A 23919-nucleotide genomic window follows, 5' to 3' on the forward strand; every position below is an offset into this window, starting at 1 on the left:
TACTCACGATTTATCTCTTCTGCACGCCCGTCTCTGAGGGCTGGCTTGCCTTCGGTGAGGGGACAATGACTTACCCCGTGATCTCTCTTTCATCGGAGAATGGGCACTTGAGGGTTTCAGAATCTGCAAGAGATGGGGGAGGGAAGGAAAAGGCATTCAATAAAGGCAACGATTCACCGAAAATAAAAAATAAAAATAAAGGGCCTCATACAGTAGTGGGGACAGCACACAAAGAGCCTTCAGTCCCTTGGAGCTTATTCAAACCCTGCCCAGGTTAGGAGGAACCCAAAGCTGTTACCACGTGATAGCTGTTCAGGGGCCCACTGCAAAAGTTAGCTGGTGTCACCAATTCAGTTCCCAGCTAAATACTGAAAAAGAGAGCCTTATCCACAGCTTTCCTCAGAGCTGGCAACAGCAAGAGATAAGAAAAACAGCTTTGAGCCTCAGCTAAGCCAAATCGCTCTCTCCAGCTTTCCTCTCTGCGGAGGCGATCACCTCTCAGGCTGGAGTTGAACTCTGTGTGACAGTGGGACTTTTCAGTAAGTCTCCTGTCCATTCACACACTTGCCTGCATCCCCCAGGCCCTCCAACCTCAGAAGTCCATCAGCATGACACTCGCACTCCAGGCTATTTCAAAAACCTGATCCTCCAAAGTCAGCCCCCTTACAGGAGCCCTGTGAACTAAGTGGCTCAAGTTCTGAATTAACTCAAGGGAAGAGTCAGATGCAGGGCCTTCAGCCTTCAAGGGTTCAGGGCTGTGGTCCTGGCCTTTCAGGCACTTGCCAGGTCTGAACCCAGTGTCACAGCTCAGCACACTCACAGAGCTGGTCCCTCTATCAAAAGCAAGTACTAAGTTCAGGAAGTCATCCATACGTATGGACTTCTTCAACTGGAGCCTGTTTCAGCTGTTTGCTCTCCAGATGGTATTAAAAGTGCATGAATAGAGAAGATGGGGGAAAAAAAGCTTCATTACATCTGTAATCAAGCACACGTGCTTAAGGTGACAGTATGGTACAACTTGGCCCTCAAAACATCTTGGCAAGGCAGGAGAGGTGGTGGCAGGACATTGGGGCTACAATGCCATTGGTGACACTCATCTCAAGGTCAGGGTGAGGGGGCAGGTGTCTCAGCAAAAATGGCACGCGGCTGCTACGTAGGAGCCATTCCTCAGCAGGGCAGGGGACGGGAACCCAGAATAACTTGGACGCGATGCCGCATGCCTCTCCACAAGAGCCAGCCCCATACTTAGCAACACACCTGCTCTGCTCCTGCTGCCAGCAGCAGGCTGGAAAGTCACCAAATCCCCTTCCACCATGACCACGACCAGCTCCTTGCCCATGGCAGCCCTAGAGGCACGGTCAGGGACACCCCTTATCCGCAAGGGCAGCCAAACCTTCCAGCCCCCTGGCAGCCTGCCTTGTCTCCCCATCATTTCCTTTTGGGCTCTTCAGTCCAACCAGCCAGTGAGGGAAGCACCAGCCTGTCAGGGATTTCCTTTCCTCACCCCTTCTATGTCCTATTTTGTGATTTAGCTGAAGGTGGTGAGCATCAGGTGGCACAGGGCAAGCCCACTGGCATACCCTGCAAGGAAAAGCAACCACTGACATGGGTGTCCCGTGGCATCCTTTGCAGCTCAGGTGCAAAGAGCAGAGATCCCTCCCTGCAACCAGGCCACCCTCCCCATCAGCCCCAGGCACACTGGTTCTTCCCAGCCACCTTCTTCCACAGTTGGTGAGAAAGGCAAACTAGGCAAAAGCTCTTTGATGGCCAGGGACAAGTACAGTTTCAAGTGTTTCCCAGGCTGAAGGGGAAATCTTTGAACTAAAACACAGCTATAAGGGCTTGAACATACACCAAACCCTGTGGGAGAATCACCGAGACAGATGTAAGCACACCCCCCAGCCCACCCAATATCACCAGTATCTCAGGCCGGGGTCAGTCTGCTGACATGGAGCAAGACCAACCTCTGCAGGATAGGACTAGGCACATCTGCCTCCAAGTCCACCGCCCAGGCACACAGACCTACCTTCATCCTCATATCCCTGGCAAACTTCTCCAGCTCCTTCCTGACTTCTGTGCGCATCATTTTGGATACATTCAGGACCAGCTGTTTCCACTCAATGGGCTGAAAGCTGTGCGGCTCGTGCGGGACATATAATCCAATTTTTACTTTTTTGACTGAATGCAAGTACTTTTTATAGGATTCTTCAAATTCAAAGATGAGGTCACTCAGAGTTCGGTAAGTTAGAGGTTTGTCCATCAAATCTGATCGTCTGCTCATGCCCAGCGAGCCGTACCGGCCGTTGCAGTAAATCCCGAGCACCACATGATGAAAATAGTTCCCTGAGAAGTGGGTTTTAAAGCTGATGGGGAATCGTTCCACAGAGGGCTGCCCGTTCGTTAAGTATCTGGTGTGGACTGCATCAAGGCAACAACAGCACTGAGAACACACACAATTACACCTGTAAGACATCTTTAGCAAGTTTTTTTAACTGCCAGGATAAATGCTTTCTTGCAGACACAAATTTATTCTCGCTGTGCCCCAGAAACAGTCAATGCTGCCAAAGCCTATTTCGCTGCTTGGAGAATAAGATGCAATGGTTCAGACAAGGAAGGGCCTGACTCTTAAACATGCTTGAGGGGAAGGAAAAAAACAGAACAGTGTTTGGGTCAGCACACCAGAAGAGAAACCATCCTCCTCAGATCTGTGGGAACTCCCCCATTTGATATCAATACCAAACTCCCATGTCAGAGCTTGGTACGATTCAGGTTATTGATCCTCATTTTCCCACGTCTTCAAACAGTATAACAAAATCTGAATTCCTGTCCAGGGTGTCAGTCTGCCTTTCCATCTGTAAACTGGCCCTTGGCATGGCCACGCCTCACACAAGAGTGGTTTTGCCTGTTATCCTTGTAACACATTGCTGAGATGAACAAAGTAAAGCTCCCAGACGGATAATTAATTAGATAAGCACAGAGATATGGTCAGGAACAAATGCTTTTAAAAAGCAAAATGCGTCCCCTGAATCACTGGCGGGCCATTTCAAATGCACCACGTGCAGAGGCCGGGGCCAAGCTCCGTAACAGCATAGTAGATGATCTCAGCGAGGAACTACGCGTGGTCCCGGGTCACCTCCTTGGGAGGCTGCCGGCCTGTGCCAAGGGGAGGAGAGACTGAGATTCCCTCACGCAAGCAGGTTTGCGTCAGCACCTACGTTGCACGTGGCTCCCTGCTGCTAATCCCCGGACAGCTGAAACCCTGGCTCCACATGCTGACACCCGGCCCCTGGGACAGCAGGCGCCCTTCCCCTCTGCAGCTGAGACCCCCACCCACGCCCGGGGAATGGAGGAGGGATGACCAGAAAAGGCTGCAGCAAGATGCTCCAGCCTGGGGTTACTCCAGCCAGAGGCACCTGCTGTAACCCCAGAGCCAACCCCAGACGCAGACATGTCCAAGGCAGTCAGTCCAAGCAGTGCCTCTGGCCCACGGGGGAGCACTGCCAGGATAGCATCAGGGCAGCCTCAAGAAGAAAGGAGTGGGATCGGTCCCCACTGGAGCTGAGGGAACTGGCTCAGACCAGTCCTGCTCTGGGGATCTCCAGCATCCCCTCCTCACCCCAACCCATGCCCAAAAAGGAAGTCCTTAACAGCAGTGAAACAAGAGTCGCTGCACAGCTGAGAGGCCCTGAAATGTTACCGCAACCAGCCTTCCGCCCCTGTCTGCGTAGCACGGCTGCCCAACAGCTGCTGGGAAACTAAGAACACAAAAAGCCTTTGTACCATAAAACACAATTCGGGCTTGGTTCTGGTTCTGCCAAGCCTGGCACCCCACCTCACCACCAGTGCAACTCCTCGGGATGCTGACCCCCAGCGCGCACCCCGCATTTAACCTCTTCTCTCTACAGAGATGCAGGAAAAGCATCCAGCGGCTCCCATCTGTCTCTAAAGCATTTTTTCAAGGGGATATTTCACCTACCTGACGCTTGTTGAATTTTATATATTCAAACTTTTGCCCTCCAGGTGAATACACGAACCCACTAGTAAGAGATTTGTGAACTGCCCAGAATGTGAGGACAAGAATAACGAATTAAACCTCTGTACAAAAAAAAAAAAAAAGGCAAGAAAAAACACATTGGCAAAAATCTTTCGTAACAGCCACAGGGAAGCTTTTCAGTTTCGTGTCAAACATATTTAATTGCATTCAGTGCTAGATGTCATCCGCTTTAGCAGTCTGGAGAAAGTGTATTTGAGGGTATAGGAACAGACCACACTATGGGCTCAGCTCCTGGTGCACGTCAGTATCTGCATGACAGTAAGCCCGGCCAAGCGTGCAAAGCAGAGCGCAGACCTCCCTACTGCACACCCAACTCCTCACCCAGCCAAGGCTACGTGTGCCCACCTCTGCCCATCTGCTGCCCCACCTACACCAAACATGGGCACCCTGCAGCAATTGTCAAAGCTCACCCTGATACCAACTACACTGACATGGAACAGAAATAGCTCTGTTGCCTTCGGTGGTCCTGTTGGATCGCTGTTGCGTTACAACTAGCTTCTCCAAGAAAAACCCCACGCCATTGGTAGAACTAAAGATTATAAATACACTGCAAGGTCAGAATGGGGCCCAGCACCATTATATCAACTGTAAAACTCAGCCTACAGTCCTCTCATTTAAAAGGTCACCTTGCTCCAGGCCTTAAAAGGAGCATCCCGTGTACATCAAAGTCATGTTACAATAATTTGTGTCCTACAGTCAGATTCTTGCAGAAGCCCATTGTATTTATCATTCTGTGTAACTGAAAAAGCAGTATCTTTTATTAATACCTATGAAGCTTTCAAACATCACCACTATTTTTCCCCCTCATTATGAAAGGGTTTTCTCTCTGCTCCCTGAGTGCCTTTCTATTAAGTCCACATAAAGCTTTGGTGGCCACCTGCCACATACACACTTCTGCCACAAGGTCTCGGAGAAGTTGCAATTTAATCTCATTAAATACTGAGTAGGAGTAAAAGAATCTTTTGAGGACGGAAATTACCCACCATCAAATAACCCAGCAACAACTGCTGTGGAAATTAACCTTTAGGTACGGGTTGCTTCTGCTGAGTGACTAGTTAATGAGAGTCCCCACCCGAGATGAAATACACAGCAAACGGGCTGGAAAGGCACATCAGATCTACCCCTCCATCCATGCATCATTGTTATTTCTTTTCCTTTCTGCTCTGCCCAGGGAGAGCCGTATTGTGGCAAACAACAGGCAATGACACAGCAATGCCGCAGCTGTAATCACACTTTTGAGCTGGGACTGTAACTGCAGGATGGAGAGTCAGGGAGTAAATTATGTGCCACAATACAGAAGCAGCGCAGAACAGGAAAGGGCAAAAGCAGCTGTAACGAAAGCTCGGTGGCTTCCCGATCCCACGTCTTCAAAAAGCAGAAAAACAGCACTGAGAGATGCTGATCTCCTTGGAGATCACACAAGAGGGACACTAACATGGCTGGCCACCTCTTGCCCCAATATCCCTTCTCTTCCCCTACACCCAAGAAATGAACAAGGACAATACCTAGAGCTCCACCAGGGTGTCATGGGAATGGGTCAGTACGGCACATCCCCATCCCTCGGAGATTCCCAAACCCTGCCCACCCTGACTCTCAACCTTTCTGCAGCCTCATAATAGCCCTTCAACCTCAATTTCTTCCACCCTGCAGAGACACTAGCGCCTGCCAGTCAGGGCTGCACGTATTAGGCAACCGATAAATTCTGCTCTTGTACCCCAAGAGGCTGATTTGAAAGAGACAGGTTTGATTCAAAGTAGCGAGAGAAGAACTGGGCCCAAAGCACACAACATGCTTCGGGGTGACAGGCCATTGGGTCAAACCAGTATGGCTCTATTAACAAGTAGGCTTTCTTGAGCACACCAATACTGCTAGCAGCCTGTAGAGAGCGCCTCATTTCCCGTGCCAGCATGCAGCTCCTACAGATCTGCAAGTCGACACAAGCACATCATCCTCTGAGCCACAGGTTGTTGTGCTTCCTGTAGTCCCCTTGCCTTCACCACCCAGGCTCTCGCACAACCTAGCTTGGATACTTAGGAGACATTCAGATCCCAGGCTCGAATACAAGCAAGACCTGGGGCACAAAACCTGCACTCTAGCCACCACCTGGACCTTCCTGGGCAGTGGGGCAAGCGAGGAGTAGCATTCTTAGTCAGTTCAAAAGAAAAAGGAGAGTTAAGGTGTTAGCTGAGTCAACCCTTTGGTTTTAAAACTCTGGAGCTGAAAGCATCTGGATGGGTTTTCTTTAAGTCTCCACACTCACACAACGGCTCAACCAATGCCTGTCTGTGGTTTGTTTCGTGCGGTTTTTTTTTACCCCACCTCCTGGTGAATTCTATTAACAAAGAAGCCCCAGCATCTACCCCCAGAACAGACCCTTCCCTACACAGGTGCCTCCACTGCAGAGCACAAAGCAGTTCCCAGCCAGAAGAGACAGTTGAAGCCCTTCACCTTGTTTATTTGCCAGCAGCAACTTTTAGAAAAAATGTTCTCTCTTGCCTTTTTTTCCTTATCATTAATAAATAATTGGAGCAGGATCTTTCCATCTGCCAGCACTGTGGCTCTAGTCTTCGAATATTTCTGGAAATAGGTCTTAGCAGCTGATAGCACCCACCGGACAGCAGCTGGCTCCCCATGGCTAGGTCAGCTTAGGTTACTTGCCACCAGCAGTTTTCCCACCACCGCTATGAACCACAGCCAGCTGAACAGGAGGCAAGGGGACATGCCATGGGGACCTCAACCCACCTGCATCTAAACCAGCTTCAACAGGAGTATAGCTGGGAGGAAAAAACCTGGTGACTTTGCCAAGATGACAGGCAGCGACTGTGCAAGTGGTACACTATCAGCAGGTGAGGAGACAAGTGCCATCCCTGCACCGTGCCTCCTCCCTGCAACACCAACAGGGACCCAGAGCTGCAGAGACCGCCAGAGGCAGGGGACGTGGGGAGACCCTCCTCCTCAGAGCCCCGAAAGAAAAAAGCCCAAATGTAAGTCAGTGCAGCGAGGCCTTGCGTGCCCATAGCAGTTTGAAAAAGACAAGGACATTCTCAGGTTTCAGAGGTAATTGCCAGCATCAATTGTTTGACCAGACCACCCTGCCAACAGTGACGACTGAGCAGGTCTAAGCACTCAGCTGTCCCTATACCCAGTCACAAGTGCTTCTCCTACAGCTGCTGGAAGACCCAGCATCATGCCTGACACCTTCTGGTATCCCCACTACAGGTCCCACTCTGCCTTGCAAAGCTTAAGACAAAAAAGACAAAGCCAGATGAACCTGATATTGAGCAAATGAATGCCCATTGCGCTGCTTATGCTGATCAATTTGTTATTTATTAGTTTGAAATTCTCCCTTATTTAACTTCGAAAAGATGACATTGCAATGCTTCATGTCTTAGAGCCCAGCAAGGGTGTTTTTTGCTGAAGCCCGGTAGAGATGAGCACAGAAAGACATAGGGTGTCTGGTCCCTTCCTCTCCTGCTGCTTGCAAGGGCTGGGGAAGCATGAGCAGGCGCCCTGAGCCATCGCAGCAAGCTTTGCCACAGGGCACAAGCAAGCTGGAGGGAATGACAGGAGACTGAGAGAAGAGAGGAGGCAGTTTTATTTATGCTAGCAATGTTGAAGCCGCTAACTCAGAGTGAGGAGGTGGAACAGGAGGAAGATAGACCTCAGGCTTCAAAACCATCAGATAAGTCTACAGCAAAAACAGAAGAGCTGTTTTTCCAAGCAACTGCTCACAATGTCAGAGGGCCTCCGACCACCAGCTGTAAACACTCGGAGAAGTTTCCAACCACAGCCTGGAGTCCAATGGCATTTTCCACAGGCTCCAGGAGTGCCAAGATCTCAGGTTTGGGATTGCTTACCATGAGGCAGAGTGCTACTGAGCCCACATTTGGATATCATCTGCACATAGAGCCCATATTCCCCTCAGCAGCCCCAGTGCCCATGAAGGAACGGCTCAAGCAGCTGGCTCAGCCTCCCAAAGCGGGACTGCCAGGCAGGTATCACTCCTTTTGTGGTGCCTGTTCTCCAGTGCCCAGCTGCAGTCTGAGGTGGTTAAGATTAGACCACAACAATGGAATAGACTCTCTCCCAGCTCTTTCCAGCTACCAGAGGGGCTGTAGATATTCAGCAGGACCCTGCTCGCCTGTATTTCAGTCAGCAAGTGACTCGAGCTGCAGACAAGCATGCAGGAGGCAGAGGGGCACTGTGCGGGCATCAGTATCCTGTAATAACTGCAGGAAACTCTCCCCCTTACTGAAAACACTCGGTCCCAGCCCAGCGATGTACCTGCTAGGCAGGAGAAGGATGGGCCCAGGTCTCCAACAGTGATAAATATCATCCACTGATTAAATGTGCAGAAGGCATAGTGCAGAAGCTATTAAATCACTTCTCCCTCCTGAGGCACTTCTGCTCTCCTCTTCCTCATTTAATGATATTATTGGACAGGGGGAGGTCTCATACACTGCATGGGTCTGATCGTTACCTCGTATGAACTGGGAGAGGCACGCTGAAGGCAATGGGAGCGTGTTCTGTTCACCCGACGCAGACAGTGATGCTCTGCAAGACTCCCAGAGGATGGATGCATCGTGCCACTTCCCTCCCCCCTCTGATATTTTACCCTCCCTATTTTAATAAAGTGAATACAGCACAGATAACATTACCTTGGCAATTTTTGGTTTACTATTCCCTTTCTTGAGCACAAGTTTCAATCCTTGCTCAGAAAGAATGGGCTGAACGCACCATTACTCAGCTGATTTACAACTGAACTGAGAAATGCCCTAGGGAACACAGCAGGAGGAATGCCTCTGGTCAGGCATTGACAAGCAGAAAATGCAAGCCAGAGATACAAGGCCAGTTCAGACAGCTACATGGAGAAGATCCGTGCAGATTGCTGCAAAATAATATTGGAAGATCTGTATGATCTTTTGGTCATCTCACAGCAGCTGCTCCCTTGGGGCATATACACAGGGTAGCTCAGTATTTTAACTCATTGCTCTCTAAAAACGCTTCAAGATCTAGTGCGAAGGCAATTATGCAAAATTTATTTCTGCACCAAGAGGGATTATAGAAGCATTTTATAAGAAGTTGCGTAGTAAAAGGCAATTGCATGAGCCAGCAAGCAGCTCAATTAAAATGACATCTTGCTAAGCTGCTCTGTGCAAATCGACCTTTGAATGAAGGCTCACGCCGAGGGTCCGCTGTAGTGGGCTGTGCTCTTTTCGGTATCCAAGCAACATGGCAAAGCCTGCCAGCACACAAATTACAAGCAGTACCTTATTTCCAGAGACAGAGAAGGGAACCAGAGGTTAACACACGCACACACGGATGCTCAGGCATATGAGAAGACATTGGTTTTACACTCAGGAGAGAGTAAGCGCATCTCTTATCTGGTAACCACCTTACCTTGGAAAGCAAGTTGCAGCTGCTGGCCTCACTGCATCCACAAACAGAGGGCAATACTGAAGATCAAAATCTCACAGCTAAGAAAAATCACCCCATGTGCTGTTACAAAGATGCCTCCCCAAAACCCACATGGTGCACATGCAACGCAGCACAGCACCATGACGTTCTGCACAGGCCTCATACCAGCCACTTTCAAAACACACATATTCAGACGGCCCATCACTCACCACTGCTACACTCTGTGCATGTCCACACCTCAAGCAAAATACTTTAATGCATCTGTTACGGCACCAGAACCCCAGCAGACAGCCCCTGTTCTCACACAGGAGGTTTTCAAGACAGCAAACAGAAGTCAGAGGAAGGCAGGTCTGTCCCATACCCTCCCCCCCAGCCTAAGCCGTCTCAATTAAAAAAAAAAAAAAAAGTTTTTCATAAACTTGTTTTTAAAGTAGTTATCTAGAGACAGAAAGATTCATCCAAATCTTAAAAGTCCAAAGAATCATAGAACGGTTAGAGTTGGAAGGGACCTTAAAGATCATGCAGTTCCAACCCCCATGGGCAGGGACACCTCCCACTAGACCAGGCTGCTCAAAGCCCCATCCAGCCTGGCCCTGAACACTTCCAGGGATGGGGCATCCACAACTTCCCTGGGCAACCTGTTCCAGTGCCTCACTACTCTCACAGTAAAGGATTTCTTCCTAATCTAAATCTACCCTTTTTCAGTTTAAAACCATTACCCCATGTTCTATCACTACACTCCCTCATAAAGAGTCCCTCCCTGCCTTTCCTATAGGCACCCTTTAAGTAGGGGAAAGCGCTATCAAGGTCTCCCCAATGAGCCTTCTCTTCTCCAGGCTGAACAACCCCAACTCTCTCAGCCTGTCTTCATAGGAGAGGTGCTCCAGCCTTCTGATCATCTTTCGTGGCCCTCCTCTAGACTCGCTCCAACAGGTCCATGTCCTTCTTATGTTGAGGACTCCAGAGCTGGACGCAGTACTCCAGGTGGGGTCTCACCAGAGCAGAGTAGAGGGGCAGAATCACCTCCCTCGACCTGCTGGCCACGCTTCTTTTGACGCATCCCAAGGTGCGGTTGGCTTTCTGGGCTGCAAGCACACATTGCCAGCTCATGTTGAGCTTCTCATCAATCAACACCCCCAAGTCCTTCTCTTCAGGGCTGCTCTCAAGCCATTCTCCGCCCAGCCTATATTTGTCCTTGGGATTGCCCTGACCCACGTGTAGGATCTTGCACTTGGCCTTGTTGAATTTCATGACATTTGCACAGATCTACCTCTCAAGCCTGTCCCTCTGGATGCAAAGAAACTTCAGATGACACCAAATAGTATAAACCATAGCTTTCAACTATTTTGTTTCCCTCACCGTGGAAAAAAAAAATAAAAATTTTTGAACAAAAGTCAGGTTTGAGGCAAGTAGAAAAATACCTCTTTCCAAAAGAAAATAAAACAGTCAAAACTTTTACATCAGCGAGAACACTTTTAGGTTATCACAGTCATCTGTATGCCATTAATCACGCTCTGCTTGTGCGGTACATGGAGTCATTGGTTCAGTGCTAGAAATACAGCATTAGAAGCCACACTGACATCAGTACTGCAGAGCAGCATCAAGTCCACCTGGGGATTATTTACCCCACCCCTTTGCTCCCCAGATAGTTTGGGACACAACCCTGACACAAGGGCAAGCACAACAGATCCACTGACATAATTTCTGTTTCTGGGACAGCACCAGTTTCAGTCTCTTGCTGACATCAAACCCCCAAGACTCCCATTCCTCTAGCTGCACACAGACCCTGCCAGCATTTGCAGGGGAAGCCCCGTCAACCAGAGTCACCTTTCAGATTCAGAGCTGAAGCCTCATCCCTGGCACATGGGGAGCTGTGAACAGCACCCAGTGCACACCACAGACCTCCTAGCACAGCAGGGGCTGCATCCGGCATCAAGTCTCGCACACCACACATGACACTTGCTCAGCCCGTGTCCCCTTCCTACTCCACAGTAGCCATCCCCTCATGAGCCAACACTGGGCACTACCCGCAGGGCTCTGACAGATGCTTCTCCCACGAGAGGGGGCAGCAACAGCACGCAAAATGCCGCAGAGACATGCCAGAAGCTGGTTTGCATCGGGGTTTATTTCGGGTTGTGTTTTTGTTTGGTTTTAAATCAAACTTGATCAGTGGTGGTAAGATGTATCAGGCATACAATTATTCCTGTGACCCTACGTTGCCCTGCTCTAGCGTTTTAGGATGATGCAGGTTGATTTGTCAGTCACAGCACAAGAGGGTCAAGAAGCGAGTCAGTCTCTAAATGAAAGTTTTCTTGGTTTTTCTTTCTAAGACTGAATAGGAAGCAAGCATTATGTTACGGTAAAGCTTAAATGTTTAACTATAATACGCATATGTTTCTGCGCAAAGCACAGATGCGTGCTGAGAGACAAAAACTAACATGACAATGCCATGCAAACATTAGACAAACACAGGATGGAACTTGCGTTCCTCAGGTGTTACCAAGCTCCAACAATAACCATCACAGAAACACTAATGAAGAAAACAGGGACTGTGTAGACAGATACTTATCTGGGCACTTTGGGTCAGATCCTGCCATTATGCAGATTACCAGGGCAGGAGGCAAAGTCAGTATGGCCAGAGCATGACGCTTAGGAACTGGGCACACAGCATCCAAGCTCCTATTGACAAGCCTAAGCAATTCGGCAACTTGTTGATCAATACCATAGCAGTTCCCCGAGCTACTAGCACTCACCTTTGTCTGTGACCATCTCATGCACCATCTGGGAAGGGCAATAATATATTAAACAGCACTGCAGTGGAAAAAGCCACAGGCACGTGAAAGGATACATCCCCAGGATAACTGCTTCAAGGCATTTGATAGGTAAGGACTCCCTGGTCATTTCTTTTGCTGTCTCCATTAACCTAGGACAGAGGAGAAGAAGAAAAAAAAAAAAAAAATCACAGTTTTCAGTCCTTTCAGTTAGAGCAGCTGACAGGACTCAAAGGATCCTCTCATGCACTGAGAGCTAGGCACCTCCAGCTCTTATCTCAGCAAGTGCTGGTGAACTTGATTCTTCTCTTCAGCAACTTGCCAGAACTGTGTTGGCTTCTGGAGAACAGGGAAAACAAAAACAAAACAAAACAAATGTTTGGCATCCCAGTGCCTTCCAGCCTCTGAAGATGGGTTGGATGAATACAGTTCTCTCTGCCTCTCCAGCAACTCCACAAGCATCACTTCAGACTGTAACACAAAGCCCTGCTGAGCTGCAGAAGCTGGCAAACATGCAAGCTCCCACAGCAGGACCAAGTTTAGCTTATTTTCAAAATAACCCTGACTCTTCTCTGGAAAAAACAGGGGAGAGAGGATGGTTACATGATGGTCCCCTGAAAGCTACAAATGCCTCCGTGAGTCTATAGCTACAGGTGCAGTCAAGAATTTAATGCCTTTTTACCTAAGTCTGCTCTGCAGAAAGCTCTACCACACTGACACTTCACACCACTGCAAGCTGAGCTATCATCTTGCTGCTGCTCCCTATCTCCCGTGGACTGGCAAAGTGGTAAAAAACATGGGATTTCCCGCAGGAGTGCAGGAAACCGTGCATGCCCAGGATCTTGCAAGTTCACATAGTTACAATCTGTACTTTTATCTTTGGAGTTATGTGACAGGGACAACACTCAAATGAGAAACAAGCAACCTAATCTCAGCTCAGCTGAGAAAGCTGTCATGCCAGGCTGACGCCGCATCGTCAACCAACCAAGTATACTATCCCCTTCCACAAGCAGATCCTGAAATACTATAACTGGAAGGAGATAAAAAAAAGGCCAGAAGATTCATATTCAATGACAAACAAAAAAAAAAGAAGCTAAAAACCAAACCAAAGGATGACTCGTTTAGATGTGGTGTTAAGGGATATGGCGTAAGGGGGAACTTTGTAGAGTGGAGTTGATGGTTGGACTCGATGATCCCAAGGGTCTTTTCCAACCTAAATGATTCTATGACTTCTGCTTTGAAGTCTTCTCTATCCACATCCTTCCCCTGAGGAGAGCTTTGTAAACAGATCCCTACTCTAAGGAAGCACAATGTTAAACGATAAAAATATTTGTATTAGAGAAGATGATGAAAATATGCATCTGAAACCATTAGAGTTTGTTTTTCACACTTTCTAATTCACCCACCTCATGCATTTTGAACCTTGTATTGACTGCAAATAGCAATACAGCTTCCACTGCTATTACAGCCTGTCACAGCCATTCCACCTCCCATTTATCCAAGTTAGAAATTATCTTTTCATTTGTAAACAACCGCCCTTTACACTCTGCCTGCAGTACAGAAGACAAATTAGTTAGCCTGCCTCCTACGTGCTCACAATCGGTCACAGAAACCCCACTGCTGGAAGCAGGGAGCAGCTCCGGCAAGGCCACACAATGGGGCCCCTTCATACCCCACAGTGGCTCCTCAGTGCTGATTGCAGCAGTAGCCACTGCAAAGCTCCGTCTCCGTCCGGAGAAATGCTACATGCAGAAAACATCTAGGAGGTATCCACGAACAAGACAATCCACTGAATTTCCTATCTTCTAACTCCATGGGGGAAGGGCAGGGGGGAAGGTCACAGCTGATTATGAATGTGTATCAGAGGCAGGAAAAAATTCAAGTCGTAAAGCTGTTTAGCTTCAAGTCATTTGGTGTGGTGTGTGTCTGGCTAACGTGGTCTGAGGGACAGGGCCAGCATCTCCTCCTCAGCTCCACACCTGCACTCACCCCACTGCCAGCAGCCAAACACAGTAACCGCACTGGTGCTTCCTTGTCACCATGTGCAGCATCAGGCCTCCTAACACCTGCTTTTATAAGCTCATTGCTGACAGGATTTCAAGGTGTTGTCAGCATGGAGATAATATTAAAGACTTCACAGCCAGGGAGGGAGTCTTCAAAATAATTGGCCTAAATGAGCAGTCAAATTACTACCAACTTATCTGTCACAGCAACACTCACGCTATTTAAATCCTAAATTGTATTTAACATGTACTGTTTGCAAGCCACATACATGCTAGTTCTGAAGCAAAGCTCTCCAGGACACTATATAGTTATTGAAACAGATTTAAATCAAACAGGAGAGGCATTTTGCTTGATTAAAACCACACTGCCTCCTAGTGCACGGGTACCTCAGCTGTCCCTTCTGAGGGAAGGGAGCAGCAGCCCTCCCTTCCCTTTACATAGCATCATCAGGTAGCTGGGCTCAGCAGGGACCCTGAGAAGACCTTGTGTCCCACCTGCTCAAAGCACCCTGGTACAGGAGCTGCAGCAGGTGCTCAGTGGCCACCTGGGACCTGGCAGCTCAGACATCCACAGCCTCTGGACCATGACAGTGATGAGGATTTGTGCGAGGGGAGCATCGGTCAAGAAGCGCCACCAATGGTCAGCAAACAGGCATCCATCTGCACCCACAGGGCAGGTCACGACCTTGCACACATCCATCCCAGTGACCTGGGGAATAATATGCTGCAAACATTTTGCTTTTTCCTCTGCATTTGCAAGACAGACCACAGGGTTCATGCGGATGACCCAGTTCAATAACCACCAAGAGAGTCTTTCTTTTGCTTTCAACAAGCTTGACATGAAGCATGCCCTTAAACCCCATGTTCGGGTTGGAAGCAGAGCCTTTGGAGGATCCCCAAGCCACCGCTCTGTGCAAGGTAGTATAAGCCAAATTTAAATCACTCCTCACAGATAATTTTCTAACCTACTTTTAACTGGGTTCTCAAAAGCTCACGAACCCAACAGTTAATCTATCCTATACTTAATCTTGCATCTAAGAAGGTCCCCTAATGTTTAAAGAAAATATTTCCTTTTTTGCAATCTAAATTGGAAGATATTTTGGCTCTTCACAGTGGGCATGGAGACCATTTATTATCTCTCCTCTTGCAACTGACATTTGTATACACGACAGAGTGTAATCTACCCTCTCCTCTGTAAACATGAGAAAGCAGACAGGTTTTTTTTCTTCTTCTTTTGTTTTCTTTTTAATTACCCCTCTTTTCTCTCCCCAAATCTTCCCTTAGGTCATGTTTTCTAGACCTTGGGCAACGCTTATTGCTTTCGTCTTGGATTCTCTTCAACTGACTTGCATTTCACAGTCCTGAGCTGAGCCCACCACACCAATACAGACAGACCAATTTCCTTCTGAGTCCAGCTTTCAGCGTATTTTTTTGCTACAAACCCAGTGTTGGGTTTTTTTTGTTTTTTTTTTTTTTTTTTGTTTTTTTTTTGTTTTTTTTTTTTTTAAGATCAGCTCCATCTGTGCAAAACTAGCTTTTTGTTCTCCTTTGTGTATTCCCACAGCTGGCGGTTCCCAAATCCTTTCTGTATTTGCCCTTACTCAAATACCTCCTGTTTGTACCAGCCCAGTTCTCTCTTACCCTTGGAGATCACTCTGAATCCCAACTCCACTTTGCAAAGCCTTGTCACCTTGTCCGGCCTGGACGAGAAAGCACACCTATTAGCAAACAATTAGTCTTATCCATACCATTAATGAAAAACCATTGACCCGGGACAGAGACTGCACACCTCAACTACCAACCTCTGCTAGGCAAGAGCAAGCTATTGGTTAAATACCACTTTCTAGGTGCTGCTTTTCACCAGGTTGGGTCCTTGTGTCAAAATAGTTTCTATTTAGTCTCAAGGTTGCAGCCTTATCTGGAGGCTGACAAAAGCCGTACTAAAGCAAAGAATTATCACAACCAGAACTCCTCCCTGACTGACAAAAGCACTTACACTCTCATAGAAGGAAATTATCAGAACCAAACCATGCCAAACTGAATTCATGTTGCCTATCACTTACCACTTTGCCCTAGCATTTTTCCTGAAAGTACAAATAAACTCAAACTGTTCCTAAACTTATCTTGTCCCTCTTTTTTTTTTTTTTTTTTAAAAGGATGGTATCTTTGCCTTTCCCAATTTCCAACAGGAGCACCCATCCTCCCCACACCCTCTAGCAGAAGTATTAATGGTTTGGAGGTTGGTTGTCAGTTCTCTAAGAGAGCATCTAGCTCATTTGAAAACAACTAGTTAACAAGTGCTCTTTGACTTGTCCTTTCCCTATTTTCTTTCACTCCTGAATTCTTACCACCCGGTCTCAGATGTTAATTGTGACCGGAAAGGCTGCGCCACTAAACTTGTGAATGAATATTTAAAGAAAGGGGGAAAGAATTAAAACACAGTATCAAACATTTCAATTCCCTGCCTGAGCAGGCTTTGTTTCTGGGATTTTCTTTAAATCTTTCCAGTTACCTGAACAGACGCTACATATATGATACTCTAACGCACTACTTGTCCATCTCGTGTCACAGTTAGCTGCAAACTAGTCCAAAGCCACCTTCTCCACAGACCCCCAGTGAGCACAGGGGCAGCCCATCTCTTCCAGTAACTTGAAGACTGCTACCGTCAAAAATTCCCTCTTCATGACATTTACACAACTGGCTAAAGTCTGCCAGGCAGATCTCTATTCCAGACCACAGTGAACATTTCTGCCTCTAACAGGCTGCACGCTCTTCCCTCAAGATGTAGTCCTTGGCAGATGGTGATACTCCCTCGTAAATTGACTCAAATTCTTTTCAATGTTATCAGAAGTCCACCTGCATTATCTCCTTTGCTTTCTGCACTAAGAGAAGGCCCATAGAGGAGATGGTTGCATCTTTTGGATGCTGTCTGTTTAAAATGGCAGCGACTGCAGTCATCTCAGGGCAGCCATAAATTCCTTTTGCTCCCACATTGCCCACTAGGGGATCCAATCTCATATACGGGTTAGAAAAAGCTTCAAACATTTTAGCATGCCCAAAACTGGAGGATCTCACCAGCTAGCACCCATGACACTAGAGCCACATCAGAGACGACCATGCTTAAGAGGAGAGGTTGCCCATTATCTTCACCAGAAAGACTCCTACAGACTTCAGTAAATTTTGAATTAGTGACATCCTCTAGCACATTTTCCATTAGGCTCTCCTTCCCTAGGCCTAGGTAGTTGCATGAGGTCCATAAAACCTCCCTCTCCCAAGTTCTAAGGCTCCTGACAGTTTTATTCTTTCCAATGAAGCAAAGAGAGAAGTGAAAGGCACCAACAGGAATAAAAGGAGATAAAACAGTGGAGCAGCTACTGCTCTCGTGAATCTTCTCAAAACCAGTTTTTCTCAATGGCAAAAGCACTTCTACCACATGCTGAACATAGCACCATATCTGTAACATTCTGTCTCTGTGCAAGAGAAACGGCTGTTCAAATACCTTCTGCAGTCTATTGTCTGGAAATGGTATGAGCCCATTTTTCTTTACAGCTCCATCAGGGTTCCTTAATAACACAGTGTGTTGAAACAGTATTATTTTCCATCTCCCCCCTTTGCTATTATTTGATTGCATCATTCCCACGTGACTGCTTCTATCACACTCTTTTATTGCAACTGATTACTCGTTATATCTGCAGTCACTGAATGTCTCTCCATCGTCACAGAGCAGCTTCTGAGCTGTAATTTCTCCAAGTCCCCAGAACCTACCCAAACATCACCTTTTGCTTCAGTTGTGGGTCCCACCGATCAGCTGGCACTTAACTGGAGGGAACAGCACAATACCGCACCTATTTACAACCTCCACAGATACTCTGTGGAAGACAAAGATATTTTTTCCTCATTATGTCTCTTGCCTGCATCCTAGAACAGAAGCTTGCAGAGGGCTTATTGCTCCTTTGTAAATCCAGTAATAAAAGTTTGTTGGCATTGAATGCACAGTTACAGATATTACTAGATATCCAGAAATACATTGTTTTTCTAAAGCTCGTACATGATCTAGGCTTGGGAGTTTTAAAGAATGACTATTTAAATTAACAGTGATGTTTTTTATCAAAATGGTTGTACTGACAAAAGCTGTAATGTAGGTTTTGCCAGCATAATCCTGTCTGGGAAAACACATCACACACATACCATGTATCAGTAGAGCTGAACTCCACGGGGTGCCTTTACCTACCTAGTATGAAATGGTACATCACAGAGCCCATGTAAAGGACACCATCCCAGGTCAGGATACCTTGTATACTATTAGCAATGCACCCTATGGTGGATGTAGCTACACCTGTAAATATGGATTTTGTGCAAATACAGCAAACTCAGGCCAGCTAAGATGCTTTTTCAGACACAGTTTGCCAGTACAACAGGAATACCACACAGTTTGCAGGATCATGTCTCCACCACCTCGACCCACACAGCTACGCCAACAGAAATCTAACATTTTCAAAAGTGTTATCTGTAGTCTAGACAAAGCCACAGGGTGTCTGGCAGTCTAGAAGCAAGCTGGTAGCTAACAGTGACTTTTTCTTAAGAAAGATTATAAGTACTGAATTATAGCAAGCCTGTATCCCTTAATGTTATGAGTTCCTATAGATAATTTATGCTGCTCTTCCTAAGCGCAGCCAGGCATTTTTATTTTCTCATGCATCACACTGATGCTGACAGTAAATCTCTATAATATCTAGTCCTCCATAATAGAAAAACTCATTAATATGCCCCAGCTGCTTTAGGACACTTTCACATGAATTTATGAATATTCAATTTCCATCTAGTGCTCAGCTTCTTTGTGTCCAGCCACTGCTCTCTCTTTGGCTGCCAAAGATCTCATAATACTTTCATTAGCTTTGAGCCCTCATATTATGAAATAAGCAATATGTTTAATATCAATAAATCACAGCTCTGGGAACAGCCTCAACTTCCAAGAGCCGGTAGCAATTGGCGGCACTCAGCATCTTGCCCGATCAACTTGTGAATACAAACTTTGTCTTGCAGCAAGCGAGGCCTTTCACATCACAGAAACTTGCTCAGAGCAGCACTTGTTGCCTCAGCACAAGACGCCTGTTGTCACACACTGGAAGCAGATTTCTTGCAAAGAAGAACATACCTCCCAGGAAAAAATTCTCACACCTGCAAGATTTTTCAGCTCTGATGAAAAAGCTGGCCTGTCAGCAGGAGAACAAATCACTGAGGACAACTGCAAGAGAAGCTATCCTCAGCTGGTATGAACAGTCACACACCCCAGATGAAAGAAAGGAAAGCCTTCAGGGACACCTCAACATTACAGGGCGACCAACATGTTATTCCCTTTCTCAAAGTTGGAGAAATCAAGACAGGGCAACCACTCAAGCCTAGCTGCAACACGACAGGATCTGGGCAGCTAAGCGCTCCTAACAGCTCCACTACTCCTAGCACTCCCGTCCATCAGGTCAAGGAGCAAAGCAGCACATGTCTTAAGATTTAACGCTGTGTAAGTCCTGCATACACCAGGTGCAGGCAACTGTGCCTGGCAAGTTGGCAGCAGCTGCCCCAAGGGGTTGGACCACTTCCAGGGGGACTCTCCTTATCTCTGCAGAGGTCCTGCCACCACATACTAAGTCACTCACAGAAGTCCTAACAGCAACAGGACAAGGAGAGAAGTCAGACACAAATCCCCAAGCAAACACTAAGGCAGAGGAAATGGTACCACTTAGGAGAGGATCCAAAGCCACGGGTGCATCTGCAGCAGTGAGCACTACGTTGGTTCCCTTCCAGGAAAGAGTACCATCCTCGTAAGCCAGGCTTTCATCCAGCCCAGGAGGACGCCGACCTTTCAAGCAGTGAGTATTGAGAACAATTCATTTTCATCCTCCAGTTCCTTGGAAAAAAGTAATGGCACAAATTTAAAAGTGAGTGACCAGCCTGAAAATTGGTTTAAGCTTCTGTAAACCCATCTATCATTCAAGGCACAAGATTTCTTCTAAACTAGTTCCACCAGTGCAGCGAACATTACATAAAGCAAGGAAGTGGGAAAGATTGCTGTCAGCAAGATGAAAACCTGAAGTGCAGAGCTGGGATGGGGACTGGAATTTACAGTGACTGACCATTAGATTAATAATAGGCAGCTGGGGAGAGCTAGAGACAGGCCAGTCAACAGAAGTAATTATAATCTGCTTATCTAAATTTCACCCTAAAATAAAAGCATAATTTTGTCAACATCACATCCCGCCTTAACCTGCTAATTTACTGGGTCCTATTAAAGAGCTGTCCTAAGTATGATGCGGTTCTTACATGCAAGGGATCCCCGCTCTCTGTTGCCAGGCTCCCTGTGCACACATTCGTACTTGCATTGCACAACTCATCGCCAACCAGCGTATGAGTCCACCTCAGGGAAGGAATGGCAAGATGAGCAGCAATGGGAGAAGCAAGGCCATGACTTGAATGGTCTGTTGTGATCCTCCAGGGGAAAGGACTGCACCTAAGAAGACGTGAAAATTCCTGCAGCTTTTTGCACAGTTGATCTCTTCCTACCATCAGTAAAGGCATTACAGCGCAACCAGAATATCAGGACTTACATAGTTTCCATAAAAGCAGTTGAGCCCTCCCAACCCAACAGCAACAAGTGAGAATGAAGAGTTTTCCCAACCCTGTGCATTTAGTTTTGGCCTGCAGCTATGCAGCTCCTACGCAGCTGCTGAGCAAGACCAGCCCTTCCACTTGTTGGCTCTCGATGGTTCCATTTGCCACCTGGCTGCAAGCTGGGACCCTCCTTACAAAGGCAACAACAACACACAGTTTTGGCCCAGACAGAGGAGCTGTGGCACAGAGGAGACAGCCCTCCCATGCCATAGTGCTACGGTGCTTAAATGTTCAAGGTGATCAGATGGCATGATATGGAGCAAGGGCACTAGACCACTTCCAGAGACACTTACCCACTTAGAGGTCTGGTTTTTCTAATCTCGAAGAACTGTGTTCCCGTGTGATTGTATCTGAATTTTGTCTGTTAAAGGAAAGTAACTTGAACAGTCAAACAATAAAATAACAATGCCCAAAAAGTGAATTTCAGTTCTGATTTCCTGTTGAAACATAAAACAAGCAGTTAACAGCCATTGACTCTCAACAGAGATGAAAACCTGGCATGTGAAATAAAGCAATTTTTTCACTTGTCTTTTAATATGACATATTAACTGGCATTAGGTGAAGAGTCAAGGAGAAAGATTGTTTGTCTAAAACAACACTTGCATTTGGGGGTTATGAATTCATATGTCCTCTAGGTCCCACTCACTATTAGATTACAAGTTTGAAAAAAAGTCTCTATTTGGGCAAGAAGAAGCTTTTACAGTCAAGCCAAACAAATCAATATCTTTCGTGATTTGAAAGAACTGATTTCCTTTTTAAGTTTTTAACTCGGTCAGCCACATCGCTCACGTATGACCTGTAGGTCTGAAGCACGGCAGGTGCATCCTTTTACATCCATGAAATATAAATCATTTTCTAAAAAATACAATGCAATTGAAATGGAAATAAGTGCAACTCAAGAACATTAGTTAACACTATGAGCATAGGAGAAGAGTTCAGCACAAAGTATGCCAGCAGACAGTCACCCATCAACCAAAGCTCAGAACCACTTGCCTAGGAGTGCAAGCTACTATGCAGCAGCAGCAGCACCAAAAGCAGACTCTTCCCTGCTCCTTGAGCATAGCTGTTCAAGCAGTAATGCAGTAAATCTGATGAGGACAACTAATCTGTCCAGTAAAAACAAAAAAACCTCACCCCAACAACACAATAATTTAAAAAAAAAAAAATCCCATCATCCACTTATTTTTGCTAGGTGCTTTTTCCAGTTGAATCTGTTCCCCAGCCTTGTCACCAACACAGCCACAACAACATTTACACCAGCAAAATTGTGGTAGTGATACCAGGGCAGAAACAGGTGACCCCCACGGAGGCAAAGGGTACTTTGCAAGGCATAAATAGCACAGCTGCTGGCTGTATAACCACGGTCTAAATAAAAACTCCAGCTCTCACCAGGATGCTCTGAACTGACTTCAATTAGAGTTCAGAGTTCTCCGGAAATGAGGCTTTGCTTCCCTCCTGCCTTCAAAACGTAATTCATGAGGCCCTTTCAGAGCGCTTTGAACAAAGCATACAGCCTCTTTTAGCCCACAAAGGAAGTCCAGACCCTGTTCCCCAGCTCACATTGAAGCTTTTCTGAACACAGATCCAAACCCTGTGCCTAAGGCCTGCTCCTGCTATGTAGCTGAGTTTAGGATTTCAAGACCACTGGGGAAAAGAAAAAAAAAAAAAAAAGGAGGGGAATATAATTTTTGGAGCTCTGTGTGACATGGTCTCCTCTCTGGCACAACTCCACTGAGCAGTGAGCCTCTTGTCCTGCCCAAGTGGCCGACATGCAGCAGAGAAACGTGCCATCCCCTCACAGAGCAGGCTGGCCCCAGCCTGCCTCCCCACAGCAGCTGCTGCGGCTCCAGCCCCTGCTGCCGCCTTGATCCCAGCCACTGCTCCCCAGCAGGCTAACTGCGCCTGCTATTTTTGGATGCTCTTCCAGCTGCCACCCATATCCTTTCTTAATCCTTACCAGGACTTTACATTCATTCCTCACCCCCACTGCTTACACACCCATACAGACACAAAAAGGGAGAGTTTAGAAAAAAAAGAAAACAGAGAGAAGAGCAACATCTGGGCCAGGAACCGTCTCCTCCAAGATTCTCTGTCATTAACAGAAACAGTCGGGTATTAGGCATGGGGCAGTGATAGGAAGCCGGGATAGATGTGTACATTTCTGATGAACCCCCCAAGCGAGGTGGGACATCTGCAACAGGGGCGGGGGAATTCCTTCGGTCAGTTCTTGTGCCACAGGCAAGGCTGTCCACCTCGGGGTCAGGACAGCTGTTTCTGTCCCCAACCTTACAACAAGCACCCCCTGCAAGCTGAGCATGTAGGCAGTCCTCAGAGAGCCTGCGGGGATTGCCAGGACAAAGGGAGAAAGGATTTGCCACAACACTGGCTCTCCCTTAGTCGCTTTATGATGAGATGCCATATCATGTCTCCAGGCATCATGATCCAATCATAATATCCTCTAAACCAACTGCAAAATAAGCATTTCTACTCCCACCAATGTCACTTCAGTTAAATTCTTCAGTATCATTTAACGTTAATTACATCTCCCAGAGGATTGCTGTTACAAGCTCAGTGCTGCAGGTTCTATCACAAATCCTTAGAGGAGTCCTTTCACCCCTAAATGATCCCAAGCCCTCGCAACCAGCTAGTGTTTCAGTAAAGCCCCTGTTAATTCATGCCGGGCACAAGCCATCCTTCTCTCCCAAAACCACATCCGAGAAGGATACTGCAGCATCTTCATGTAGGTCTGTATTGCCTGGAGCCATTCTGGGATTGACATGGAGAGCTTGTAGTTTGGCACTGGCGGCACTGAGGGCTGGACACAGGAAAAAAAAGATAAAGAGGTTAGACAGTTACCGCTCCCTGTAGCGTGGATAAGTGATTTACTTGGGCAGCGGTATGCGCTTAGTGCAATGCAACGCAGCAGCACAGATGGCTCGAACCCCACGTGAACTCAAAGCATCAGGCAAAGTCATCCTGCTGACAATGGGGGCTGCCTGTTCACTGG

At 47.1% G+C, this 23919-nt stretch overlaps 1 protein-coding gene across 1 annotated transcript in view; it reads right to left on the reverse strand.

Annotated features, from left to right (window-relative positions):
• Positions 1 to 23919, reverse strand: part of VASH2 (vasohibin 2) — a 37366-nt gene that overhangs the window by 7915 nt on the left and 5532 nt on the right. Inside the window, exons 2-6 of the mRNA XM_063328483.1 lie at positions 23639 to 23727; positions 21206 to 21262; positions 12321 to 12395; positions 2027 to 2408; positions 8 to 123 (exon numbers count right to left, since the gene is read on the reverse strand). Coding sequence (XP_063184553.1) covers positions 8 to 123; positions 2027 to 2408; positions 12321 to 12395; positions 21206 to 21262; positions 23639 to 23727 — 719 coding nt within the window. The remainder of the gene's footprint in view (positions 1 to 7; positions 124 to 2026; positions 2409 to 12320; positions 12396 to 21205; positions 21263 to 23638; positions 23728 to 23919) is intronic.

Source organism: Chroicocephalus ridibundus, chromosome 3, assembly GCF_963924245.1.
Source record: "Chroicocephalus ridibundus chromosome 3, bChrRid1.1, whole genome shotgun sequence".
NCBI classification, from domain to species: Eukaryota; Metazoa; Chordata; class Aves; order Charadriiformes; family Laridae; genus Chroicocephalus; species Chroicocephalus ridibundus.